At 37.8% G+C, this 12,689-nt stretch overlaps 1 protein-coding gene across 1 annotated transcript in view; it reads left to right on the top strand.

Annotated features, from left to right (window-relative positions):
- Window positions 1-7,685, top strand: part of XPOT (exportin for tRNA) — a 29,371-nt gene extending 21,686 nt beyond the window's left edge. Inside the window, exons 19-25 of the mRNA XM_069773497.1 lie at window positions 1,636-1,825; window positions 3,086-3,202; window positions 3,287-3,402; window positions 4,002-4,049; window positions 5,553-5,624; window positions 6,655-6,711; window positions 7,207-7,685. Of these exons, the coding sequence (XP_069629598.1) occupies window positions 1,636-1,825; window positions 3,086-3,202; window positions 3,287-3,402; window positions 4,002-4,049; window positions 5,553-5,624; window positions 6,655-6,711; window positions 7,207-7,233 (627 nt within the window). The 3' untranslated portion in view covers window positions 7,234-7,685. The remainder of the gene's footprint in view (window positions 1-1,635; window positions 1,826-3,085; window positions 3,203-3,286; window positions 3,403-4,001; window positions 4,050-5,552; window positions 5,625-6,654; window positions 6,712-7,206) is intronic.
- Window positions 7,686-12,689: the final 5,004 nt, after the last annotated feature.

Below are 12,689 nucleotides of genomic sequence, written 5' to 3'. Positions count from 1 at the left end.
TTTTAAAATAAAATACTACTTGCAGCACAAAATTCTTTTTTTTTTTATTGATGCAATTAACTTCATGCCCTGCACTGAAGTGTTAAGCTAATGTTACAAACTATGCAAGCTCTGAAGTGAATTTTCTCATTTCTTACAATGAGATTTCCAGGAGATACAGAAATATCAGATGTGCTTATAGGGAGGAATACTGATTTACAAAATCTCGATGTGGTGGTGTTGCACAAAAATGTATGCTGAGGCTTCATGCATTGTTATTCAAAATAGGTTGACAAATACGGAGGTTTTGAAATGGAGGTATGAGATATGTATTAAGCAGGAATAGGACTGTCAAGTGATTATCTAGCAAAAGTTCTTGAAGTGTAGCCTTTGAGAGCTTCCTAGTTTTAAACAGTTCAAATGCAAAGTCAATGAAATACATGAAATTACTAACCTGTTACTTGTGGTTCATTCCCTGGAGCTGCCACAAGAATATTGCACTGTTGTGAATGGGATGGGAAATTCTTTGCTGTATTGAGAAGGTTAAGAAGCCCTTTAAATAGGTTTAAATAAGTCTTTTGGCAGAATGCAAAATTAAAATTACTAAAAGTAAAGAGAAGTGCATTTTGTGAGCAGTAGAACTAGAACCATAATATACCTGTGTGAATCTAGCATGTGGACCTCTGTTTGCAGTATCCCATCTGCAGAGCAGAGAGAGAATTTTGAAAAATCAAGTAGTTTGGGGATTAGGGAGAAAGACTCTTATTACTCTAGTCCTTTTCGCAATTTATGCTAAAAGCAATTCAAGATAACAGTAGATAATTAAAAATAGTCTGTGTAAGGTGAGGAAGGTTTAAAAAAAAAAAGTCACAGGAGCAAGACTGGACAAATACCATGTTAAGGTGTAATGTTTAATGTTGTATGATACTGTACCATTCTTATTACAATATGCTAAAATAAAGATCCTAGCTTCAATAGTCTCACCTTGAATACTTTCAAGATGCAGTGAAGAGAAGATTAAAGATAAAACCTTGCTTAAGCATTAAGAAATGAACATCTGAGTTGTCTCTTTATGGAACTCTAGTGTGTGGCTAGCACACAACTTCAGTTTTTCAATTCATAAGTGTTCAACTATTTTAGTGCCCTAATATATATTTCTCACTGCAAGTAGGACATGAATGACAGATTTATTCTGTAATGCCAGTAGTATTTCAGCTCAGGAAAACTTTTCTTTAAGCAGTTTTTAAAGACGAGTGCTACAAAAGTGGCCTGATGCCAGTTTTAACATCTTAGAGATGCATTTTCTGTAACTACAGTGACTTTACAGTAGCACCTCTTGATATTTCAGGGAATTTGAGATAGTGTCTGTCTGAACAGAAGCATGAGAAATCCTGAAAAACTTCTGTTCCTACTCGGGATGAGACTAGATAGGACTAGATGGTTTTGTGCAAAAGACTTGAAGTAGTGTAAGTCAAGATGCAGTAATGTTCATGGTGACTCTGATGTGACTCACTTTGTTATAAGTAGTTGGTACATGAAAATACTAACTTTAAAGGTGAATCAAAGCTGAGAATTGTAAAAAGCCCTTAAGTTTTAATTTCGACATGTTCAATTTGTGTAACTGTTTGAGTTGATACCCTCTTCCAATTTCCACAGACACAGGTTTCACCTTTTCTGCAACAGATGTTTATGCCGCTACTTCATGCTATTTTTGAGGTGTTGCTCCTTCCAGCAGAAGAAAATGACCAGTCTGCTGCTTTAGAAAAACAAATGTTACGGAGGAGTTACTTTGCTTTTCTGCAGACAGTAACTGGCAGTGGAATGAGTGAAGTCATAGCTAATCAAGGTAAGTAGTTCAGTTTCTCAAGGGATAGTACTGTGGTTATTCTCATCTAAGCTTTGTCTATGAAAATCATTAGCCTAGTTCCTGTCAAGTACTATTAACTATGTTAAGGTAGAATGGACTAATGTAAATACAGTATTCAACTGACATGTTGCACAAGAAGTTGCGTTTGTGAAATCCAGCTATAATAGGCACGTTCTTCCTATTGATCTTTTCAGCTTATATGTGATCACTGTGTCTATAAGGACAAGAATAGTGTATAATACATCTTCATTGCATCATAGTATTTGATTGGTGAATCGGAGCTCATACAATATGTAACAATGTGTAGCAATGTTTGTGCTGTTGGGTGAGACCACTCACAGCTGCTAGTATTCATTGTGATATTCATCTTCTGAAGGACACATCTGTAACTTCTGTAATTTTTTATTACTATCACCTGATCTTGGTATCTATGGTAGAAGGCATCATGTGACTTACATATGTAGTTACCAGGTTTCCCTTTGTGGCCAAATGCAGATTAGTGCTTTTCATAGCAGGAATTTGAAGTCGAATGTCCAGTTGCTTCGTTCTTCAAGTAATTCTCTTTGTTTGTATTCCATTAAAATGGCTAGGGACTTGAGAAGCTTTAAACTGGCTCATCTGGTAGGTGGAGCTCAGAATTCCTTCCCTCAATCCTAAAATAATGGTAATACGTGTAGGAAAGGAAAGGGTGGCATTAAGTAGTAGCGAGAGCTTTCTTGAAAGAGGCACTTGATAGTTGTGATAGGCCAAGAAATTTTTAAAGGAATCAAACAGAAGTAAGCATAAATGCAGCACAGAAATTTTCAAGTGCGAGAAAAATACCTTTCCATATATTGGAAGATAAGCGAACTACTTTAGTGCTGCTGAGTTCTAATTAACTCTACCATGTTTGGGTAGAGAGGAGAAAACTTGTATTTGTAAGCAGGTCAAAGTACCCCTCTCACCTTTGTGTGTATTAAAGGCCAAAAGAGCAATTAAAATCTCCAAACTTAAACAAAAAAAAAAAAACAAACAAAAAAACCAAACCAAACAAAAAAAAAAACCCCAATTATAACCTAAATAAGAGTTGTCTTGCATCGTAGGGGAAACTTTCAAAAAATATTTGAGACTTGTGCAAAAAAGAGCTGTTTTGAAGTTGAAGCATGTCTTCCAGGTCAGTATTTATATAAAGTAGTGTAAGAGTACAGAAACATTTTAGGCTGTAAATTGAAATGATAAGCTTGTTCTAATGTGTTTAAGGTGCAGAGAATGTGGAGCGTGTGTTGTTCACTGTCATTCAGGGAGCAGTGGATTACCCAGATCCTATTGCACAGAAGACTTGTTTTATTATTCTTTCTAAGTTGGTGGAGCTTTGGGGTAAGCTATCTTTCCATAATTCCTTTGTAGCTGCTACTAACCATAAAGCAATAATAGAATATGGAATGTTATTTTTCTTTTCAGGAGGTAAAGATGGACCAGTAGGTTTTGCAGACTTTGTCTACAAGCACATTGTTCCTGCATGTTTCTTAGCACCTTTGAAGCAAACATTTGACTTGGCAGATGCCCAGACAGTACTGGTGTGTATTATAGATGGGGTTTTTTTTCTTTAGTTGTTGTGGGGCAGATTCAAATTAAGAAACCTACAATGACTGTGGTCTCAAAGATTGTTGTCTCACAAATAAAATCCCTTATGTTTTTTATTGAGGTACCTGGATGATTAATTATTGAATATTGTGGTACTGTATTCTGTAGTTCACCTATGCTCAAAATCAAGCTAGAGAATTGCAGATCTGAGTATTTAACGTGGACCTATATTACTTATTAACTAATGTTCAGTGAAAGTGAACACACACAGGTGGCTGTTCTTTAGTTCATTTTGGGTTCAGCTGTGACAAATTTTTCTGGTTAGAGTGGAACAAAAATTGGAAGGTTGAGGCTCAGTTAGCATTGTATGAAGGGAAGATGAGGGAATAATGGCATGAACTATGCCATTGTTTTAGGCCTCATTAGGTTCTTTGGTTTTAAATACTTAACCAATAGACCAATCGAACAGTCTAATGTTATGTATTACATTGCAGGCTTTTAGCCCTTGTTTTAGGCCTCGTTAGGTTCTTTGGCTTTAAATACTTAACCAACAGACTAATCGAACAGTCTAATGTTATGTATTACATTGCAGGCTTTATCAGAATGTGCAGTGACGTTAAAAACAATTCATCTCAAAAGGGTAAGCTTCATAATACTTTGCAGGGAATAATTCTTGCAGGTTTCTTTCTAGTGCTTTTATCAATTTCTAAAAATTAGATACTAGGGTGAATTACTACTCTACTCTTACATAAAATGATAGGATGACCATAATGCTGTGTAGGAATACAGGATGCAGTTGTTTTACCTCTCGATAAATTACTGCAAAATATTAACTCTTCATTAAGGAGAAAAATCTGCTCACTTGGTTGTTACTGTGTTTAATTGATCAATTGGCATTCTTTCACTTTTCAGTGTAGTACTTAAACTGACATAAAAGAGCAATTAGAGATGTACTATAGAGTACCTCTGTGAAAACTAAAGTGTCTTTCGAAGTGTAGCAGACTAGATTGAAAAACATTCATGAAAAAAATGAATTTTGCATTGTCTAATGACTAAAACACTATAGCATATTTCCATTTGTAATGGGAAATGAAACAGTTTCTATGTTCATGTTACTGTTTCTTGCTACACCCTTTAATTTGCATGCTAGCTTTTTCTGTCAGATGCAAGTAAAAGTCATAACTACACAAATTGTAAGAAGTTACAAACTGACAGAGAAGAGGTTGTGTTTTAATTGATGAGACCTGCTGAGTTTGTTCCTTTTTCCCCAAAAGCAATGAAGAGGTAAATTTGTAGGAAATCAAGCTTTGGTAAATAACTTCCTATTACAAATGCTGTTTCTTTTACCACTTCTGATACAAATGTAGGAAAATGATCTGAAATCTTTTCCCCTCATGTGAGCTGTATACCATGTTCTAGTTCTAGGGTAACTTCTGTGTAAATTAATAAAGTTGATTCACTTTCCCTGGTTAGATGTATTGGGTTATGTTTGTGTACTGCCAAGGTACAGTAATCCCTCTTGTGATGAGAGGTACCTGATAAATGCAAATAAAGAAAAGAAAAACTAATGTGCTAACCAAAACAGAACTGTCTGTCTGCTTCTCTCAAAGGATTGGAAGTTCCATTTTATTACTGTTTAGTCCCCTGCAAATTTACGTAGTCAGTGTTACAAGAAGAGAAACACTATGTTCAGTGTACTTGGCTACTAAATTTCACTATGGGAGTAGATTGGTAAAGCAGATGGCAGATACTAATTGCCAAATTTTTATTTATTTTCCTTTCATATGTCAGATAGTGAAATTAGGGCCGCCTTCCTTCTTAACTGACTTCTACAGTCGACGTGTCACAAACTGACTGGCTGTATTGTAATTCTTATTTCAGTGCAATTTTCAGTGCATTCTTCTGCTGTGTAACAAATACCAAATTGCAGTAGAATCCTTAATGCCAAGGTTGAGAAATCTTTCTATTTGCTAACAGCTGAGAATAACATGAGCATTTGGTATTTGATATGCATAACTTCTCTGTAAAATAGTCATGTAGACCACCTGTTTTCAAACTCTTCTGTTACCATACAGTATAGGGCTATGACTTCCCATTTGTACAAAAATAATACTTGAACAAATTGTGTACTGCTTTGCTCTAGGGTCCTGAGTGCATTCAGTATCTTCAGCAAGAGTATTTGCCTTCTTTGCAAGTAGCTCCTGAGATAATTCAGGTAGGAATTCCTAAAAGAACATTTGGAAAACTCTTAATATTGTAAACGTTAAATGAACAAAATGAATACCAACAAAGTTAACCTCTTGCCATTCCTCAGTAAAATGTATTCTGATACTGCATATCAGAATAGCATTAACTTAGCATAAGGAGTAAAGTTACTGCAAGAGTACCTTGCAAAAAAAGTCCACTCTGTGTAACTGTCTAAGCCATCTTCCTACTTTAGTTCAAATTTTAACTTGAGGAAAAAGCATCGGAATACTTAAAGTAATAACTCAAAAGTAAAATGAAGAATGTTGAGTGTATAGAAAATGCGATAAAGGCTGTATTCAACACTACAGAAATTTAAGCCACAGCACTGGTTCTACTGTCAAAAATTATGTCCAACTTTAAGCATTGGGTTTTTGTGTGCTTATTTTGTAGTAGTTTAAGAGGGTTCTCAAAAGTGAAACTTTACACCTAACCACGGTCTCAATATTAAGCATTGCTAGCCATATGGTAAGCATTGCCATGAATAAATTGTTAGATGAACCCTGACAATTTTAATTGTGACTGATTTGTATACTATAGTAATTGGGTTTGCTGCATTAGGAGACAATTATACTAATTATAAAAAACTGTAGAACTTTTAAGTGGTGTTAAATATATGTAAGGATCAAGTGTTATCTTTTGATGACACCCTGATGTTTTCTGATCTAAGATTATAACTTTTTCAAGTGATGTGCATATTCTGCTGCCACCAGAAGTTACTGGAAAAATTAAAGGTTTAGAATCTCCTTGATTGCAGTCCTTGTTAGATAGTCCTGTTTCTGTCTACTCAGCTAAAAGTGAATGTCACCCCAGAATGCACTTGGCCTGTCATAGCCTATTACAATTTTTTTATCCATAACATACTTTTCTTTGCACATTAGGGAAAATACAAACTAATATCAATGGCTTTACATACAAGGTATTCTACATGCTCCTAACATATCTCAGGTTGTCTTGTTGCTTCATTTAGTTATTTAGTATTTCTTTATTCTCTCTTACAGGAATTCTGTCAAGCACTTCAGCAGCCTGATGCTAAAGTTTTTAAAAATTACTTAAAGGTAAAGATTTTTTTCTTTAAATAGCTTTTCATTCCATTTGAACTTTGTCATACAATTTAGTTGCAGTAGTGACCTGAAGTAAAATTGAAATATTGAATTATTTAATAGGTTTTAGCCAGAGGGAATCTCCAAGTAGTAAAAGCAGTTATTTGGAAAGAAGGAGCAAACAACAACAAACCCACATCTGTAGAACTGTCACTTATCCTCAGCACCTTGCCATCTCCTCAATAGCTTGATGTTCTTATGGCTTATGTTTAATAGTTGAAATAGCAAAAAAAGTGATGCTATAATTGTAGAGAATGTGTCAGAATGCTTCATTTTTTAGGGTGCGATTGTAATCGAATAGCACAAGTCACATCCTTGAACCTAGTGTGTTAACCAGTATGTTAAACAAGAAAATGAGCTCTGTCAAACTAAATATCTTGCAGCTCAACCATTCCATGTCTTCTATTTCCTTTGTCTTAAAATGTGTTTTTTTTAATAAATTTTTAACAGGTGTTCTTCCAGAGAGCAAAGCCCTAAGGAAAGTACTGGAATCTCATGTACCCTGTTTTCCATAGTCCAGAACTCTGGTTGTTAATTTATAAAAACGCTAACTCTTGTGCCATTCAGACTGGGTTTGTTTTTAAGAAATGTTGCTTTATGCTCACATCAGTACATATTTTAGCCTCTAGTAAAAAAAAAGAAATGCAAATCCCCCACCTGTGTCTCAAACATGAAGGTATGTGACAACATGAAAAATAATCTGTATACCTACACAAACTTTTATTATGTAAAGGATGATTTAAGCTTATGCTGTAAAACGTGCATCAATGAAATGACACTTATTTTTGAAATTAAATGTAAAAATCCCTTCAGACCATAGCAATGGTTATTAAAATGTGTACATTTTTGATACTGAGTAAAATGTTTTCATAAGACATAAAATTCATTTGTTCATGTATGGTGACATGAAAATAAAACAATCAAAGGCATTCTTGTAGATAGTCATTTCATTGAAGTTGTCTTAATGATAAAATTATATATATATACCTCCTATAAAACAGATTGGTTTAATAAATGATTTCATTTAAAAGTAGCATCTCGTTCTATCTTTTTTATGAAAAAAATAAAATTTTATCCAGTGAAATGTTAAGTCTCTTCGAATCATTTTGGTTGAATCTTTAGAAGCTACAGCATTCTTTAACCTTCTGGCTGTTACATTTGAGTAGAACCTGGCAATTTTTCTGATGCTTGGATAATAAATTGTACAGCAGTCTTGCACGTGGAGGATGCTGTCAGAAAAAGAATTGTATTCACTGCAATATGTCAGTAGGGTCAATGGTCTATACAGAGATTTTAGTAGGGTGTTGCTAGTTCTGTCCCAAAATGTATCAGTTGGTCAGCTTGTTTCTTTACCTTTTTTTTTTTTTTTTTTAATTCTGTGACATTACAGTTTTTGTAGCTATTTCACAGGGACAGGGGGAAGCTAGGAGGCTTCCCATGCATGGTGTTTAATACTTTCCTCAGGAACTGCTGTCATAGTAAATAGCTGACTTACCTCTAGCATAATCAGATGAGCATTTTTCTAGACTGTGCGGTGCTAGGTTCTTCATGCAATTTAAATGGAAAATAAATGAGGAGGTGGATCAGAAACAGCAGCCAGGAGTGAAGCGTAGTGATGTTTTGAGGCTACTTACTGCCATTCCCTCCCTCTTCACTGAGGGAAGAAAGCATAGGGCACTTACCTTTACTGCTCTTCAGTAGGACGGTATCACTTCTATAAGATTTTTGTTCCTGATTTTTGTATGTTTAATCAAAAGTTTCCTGTTACTTGATTTGTCTTATCACAGATTAAGTGCTTGTGGTGCTTTTTATACTTCCTAGTCTCACAGTCCTGTTTCCCTCCTTTTGCTGCCAAACCAGTGCGAGAGGTTCCCTGGGTCCAATAGCCGTTTCGTTTTCTCCTGTAGCACTAGAAGCCTTCCAGCTTTGACTTGGTGCTTTGCATATGCTGCTGTGTTCCTGCACCTCCCTGCTGCCCCGCCCCAGCGCAAGGGGCTGCACCCCTGGCCATGGCAGCTATTGCTGAGTGTCTGCTGTCAGTCTTCTCTGTGTTTGGCTTGGTCTCCTTCCTCTGCAGTTATGGCAGCGTTACCACGTGGAGGGAAGAGCTTTCACTAGGCAGATTATGAAGCGAACGATAAGGTAGGGCTCCTCTGTCTTTAGCAAAGTTTTTAAATTACAGTGCCATTGTAATGGAGTTGCTCTTAGTTTTCATACATTATTTAGACTTTGCCTTCTGAAGTAAGAGTAGTACTGCTGCTTTTAGCACTGTATAAAAGCAGGAAAAAAGCCTACACTTATTAATACTATTAGTATAATTGGCTGTGTCATTTGTCTAACAGAGCATGATTTAGCTATTATCAAATTACACCCTCATGAGAAAAGTCTTTAAACTGGCCACTGCCAAAAGAGACTGCTCTCCTTCCTCATCCCCACTCTCCCCCTGTAGCTTCCTCTGTGCCCAATCCGGTGTTCATCTAACCCCATAAGGAGCTAGTCAGGAAGCTGAAGTAGCAGAAACACTTCCCCCTCAAAGCAAGTTGCCATCTGTGGTGGTGTCAGGTGAGGATGGGTCTAAAGCAGAGAGTGCAGAGTGTAGGAGTGAGCTGTGCGCAGCAACCATCGGCTGGGCTGTATTATTGACTTCTACCCTGCCCTTCCATCTGGGACTAAAAGAGTATCCTGTAGGATGAATGGTTAGGTAGTCTGGATCTTCGGAGAAACAAATTTGGTTCAGCCTGAAGAACTCAAAAAGGATTGTTCACTTCTATACTTTATCCCTGTTGAATCAGCATAGCATACTATCAGGGATTATGCAAGCAGTGAACTGTAAAACAGGATCTGTGAGTTGGTTTCTATAACTTTAGATAAACGTGTAAACGCTGATTCTGGCTACTAGCATGTTCTTTTTTCTGCAATTTCCTTCAGCGGTGCAGAGACCACAGGTCTGCAGCTGTTGTATCGCAGTTGTGTTATGTGGTGGGTATGCAGTGCCTAGTAACCATCTTTGCAAAGAATCAAGGTTTAGAAAGGCAATTGATGAGTTTCTACATTTTTACTTTGAAGAGATGGGTTCCTGCTTTGTGCTTTTTGGTTTTTTTTCTTTTTAAATCTGGACTGGAAAAGAAGTGCACTTATCTTCAAAGAGAAATCTGGTGATGCAACACGTATTCAGAGTGTGCACTAGACTCTCCAGGCAGTGTTTAGATGCTTTGAACATACTCTGAAAACTACTTCATTTGGGGGTAGAAGAGGAGAAACAAGAGATAGATGAGAACACTCCACGCAGGGATTAGGTTGACATTCACGTGTTGTCCTTCTTCAGACAATGGATGATCTTCTGATTTAAAGGCTGCACCAAACACAACTGCCTGCAGCTCTCCCGTATGACTTACCGTTGCTGTGTACCTGCATTGGTCAAAATGCCCCTGTCCAGACTGAAGATGCATAAAACATCGTCATGGTAGTAGCTCTTCCTTTTGTGCACAAGCTATTTCCTCCTATAAAGTGTTTAAGTAGGAAACACAGCTGCAAGTCTTCAATTAAAGATACAAGGCAGCCTATGCAGAGAGCTAGAATCTTTTATTTACAAGCTGGTGTAATTACTAAAGACAGATAAGCTTTCATGTCTGCAAGCACTTTTCCTGGTGTGAAGTAGAGGCAATGAATTTGACGCAAGCTGAGGTCAGGGACAATTTTTCTCAGGGAATGGCTTATCAATGCAGGTAAGACATTTTAGCAGCTAGTTGCTGCCCAGAGAGGCAAGCTGCACTTTTCCCCTCTCTTGTTACCATTGGCACAATTTTTCTCAGGGAATGGCTTATCAATGCAGGTAAGACATTTTAGCAGCTAGTTGCTGCCCAGAGAGGCAAGCTGCACTTTTCCCCTCTCTTGTTACCATTGGCACTTGTCCGATTCCATAACAGGACAATTTATGGTTTTCCTGGTTTCAGCTGGGATAGAGTTAATTGTCTTTCTAGTAGCTGGTAGGGTGCTATGTTTTGAGTTCAGTATGTGATGTTTTCAGTTGTTGCCAAGTAATGTTTAGTCTGAAGTCAAGGATTTTTCAGCTTCTCAAGCCCAGCCAGCGAGAAAGATGGAGGGATGCAAGAAGTTGGCACAGGACACAGCCAGGGCAGCTGACCCAAACTGGCCAACAGGGTATTCCATACCATGGGACGTCACATCTAGTATAGGAACTGGGGAGTGGGAGTGGGGGGATTGCTGCTCGGGGACTAGCTGGGTGTCAATCGGTGGGTGGTGAGCAATTGCACTGTGCGTCATTTGTATATTCCAATCCTTTTATCATTACTGCTGTCACTTTTAGTGTTATCATTATAATTAGTAGTTTCTTCTTTGTTATATTCTATTAAACTGTTCTTATCTCAACCCACAAGTTTTACTTCTTTTCCCAATTTTCTCCCCCATCCCACTGGATGGGGGGGGGGAGTGAGTGAGGGGCTGCGTGGTGCTTAGTTGCTGGCTGGGGTTAAACCACAACAATGGTGGAAAGCTAATCTTGCAAAATAACTTATTTTCAAATTTTTCAAAAACTTCAAAGCTATTAACAAATAAATTCAAAGCTATTTAGAAAGCTACTTACCATTTGGGGGAGACAAAGGTTTTCCAGCTGGAACTACCTCCCCATGGGGTGAGACAAGTGCTACCGCAGACTGAAGGAAAGCAGCTGTAATGTGTGGGTAGGGGTGGAGGAGGGAGCAAGCCCTTTCAGCAGCAGTTGGCCATTGGGCCCATTTAGTTGTAGCATCACTCTGTAGCCACGCAGTTACTGAACTTTAATTGTGCCCTTTCAGTAAGTTAAGCCAACAGGAAGCCAAAGAAAAGGGGAGTGAAGGAAAAAAAGCAAACAGGTTTTAACTGATTAAGTATGCCGAAACTGCTGTGAGGGACCAGCACAAGTGAAAGAATGGGACTTGGTAGTAGTGATGAGAACAAGTGACAGAAGTTGATGGGGCAGCCAGAAATAGGAGGGGGAATATCTCCCTGTGAAACATCTTGATAGTGGCAAAAGGTGGCACATCAGAAAAAGATGGAATGTGCTGGAAAATACATTTCTGCCAAAGTCAAGGTTGATACAGCTCCTAGGGACAGCAGAAGTGGGAAGTCAGAGCCAGAGTAACTGTTCAGTGAGAAATGTTTTCTTACTCTTCAGCAGGTCTTTCTGTTCCTCACTGGTTGCTCACATTCATTCTGACAGATGCATGGGTGGTTGTATGTGTCCACAGTTTGTCTTGGGGTATTGCGTGTGGTGGTTCCGATTTGTTATGAGGTGGGTACCTGCCGGCTGTGTGAATTATGCATGTTACACAGGCAGACAGCAGGTTAATGCCTTGGTGATTGTGAAGATTGTTTGGCAGACAGGTTTTGCGTTTGTTGCTCTAGCATGGAGGCTTTTCCCTCTCACGTTCTCTGATCGTCCTTCATATGCTCATTATTCACTATATATATCCCAGGCATTTAGAAAAGTGGGAGATACCAGACTCCAGAACAAGATTTTTTTAATCTAATAATGTTGTTTTACTATCAACACTAGCCAGTATTCCACTGAACTCTCCCAGGTGGCTTCGTAACTATGGGACCAGGAGGAAGAGTACCATTTGTGGACTACTTTTGGACTAAGGTTTGCTTGGGAGTGTTAATCTGTACATGTTGTAAACAGCTTTGGAATGAATTCTCTGGTGGCAAGCTGGAAACAAGGCAAAGCTAGTAAGAGCTGTCTTACATCATAAAATTGCTTCCCTTTCCTCTCTGCAAAACTACAGAAGAGAAAATGGCTTAAATAGCATGGAACTATGAAAGGCAGTTCCAGCTGAAGTGAAGTTGGCTGCTGAATAGGTTTGCTTATTCTGGTTCAGCTGTGATGCCTCCTAAATATTTAAATCAGATATAGAAAGCAATTTGACTGTATGAGT

This window comes from Haliaeetus albicilla, chromosome 28, assembly GCF_947461875.1.
Source record: "Haliaeetus albicilla chromosome 28, bHalAlb1.1, whole genome shotgun sequence".
Taxonomy (NCBI): domain Eukaryota; kingdom Metazoa; phylum Chordata; class Aves; order Accipitriformes; family Accipitridae; genus Haliaeetus; species Haliaeetus albicilla.
This window is presented reverse-complemented; position numbering and strand designations above follow the sequence as displayed.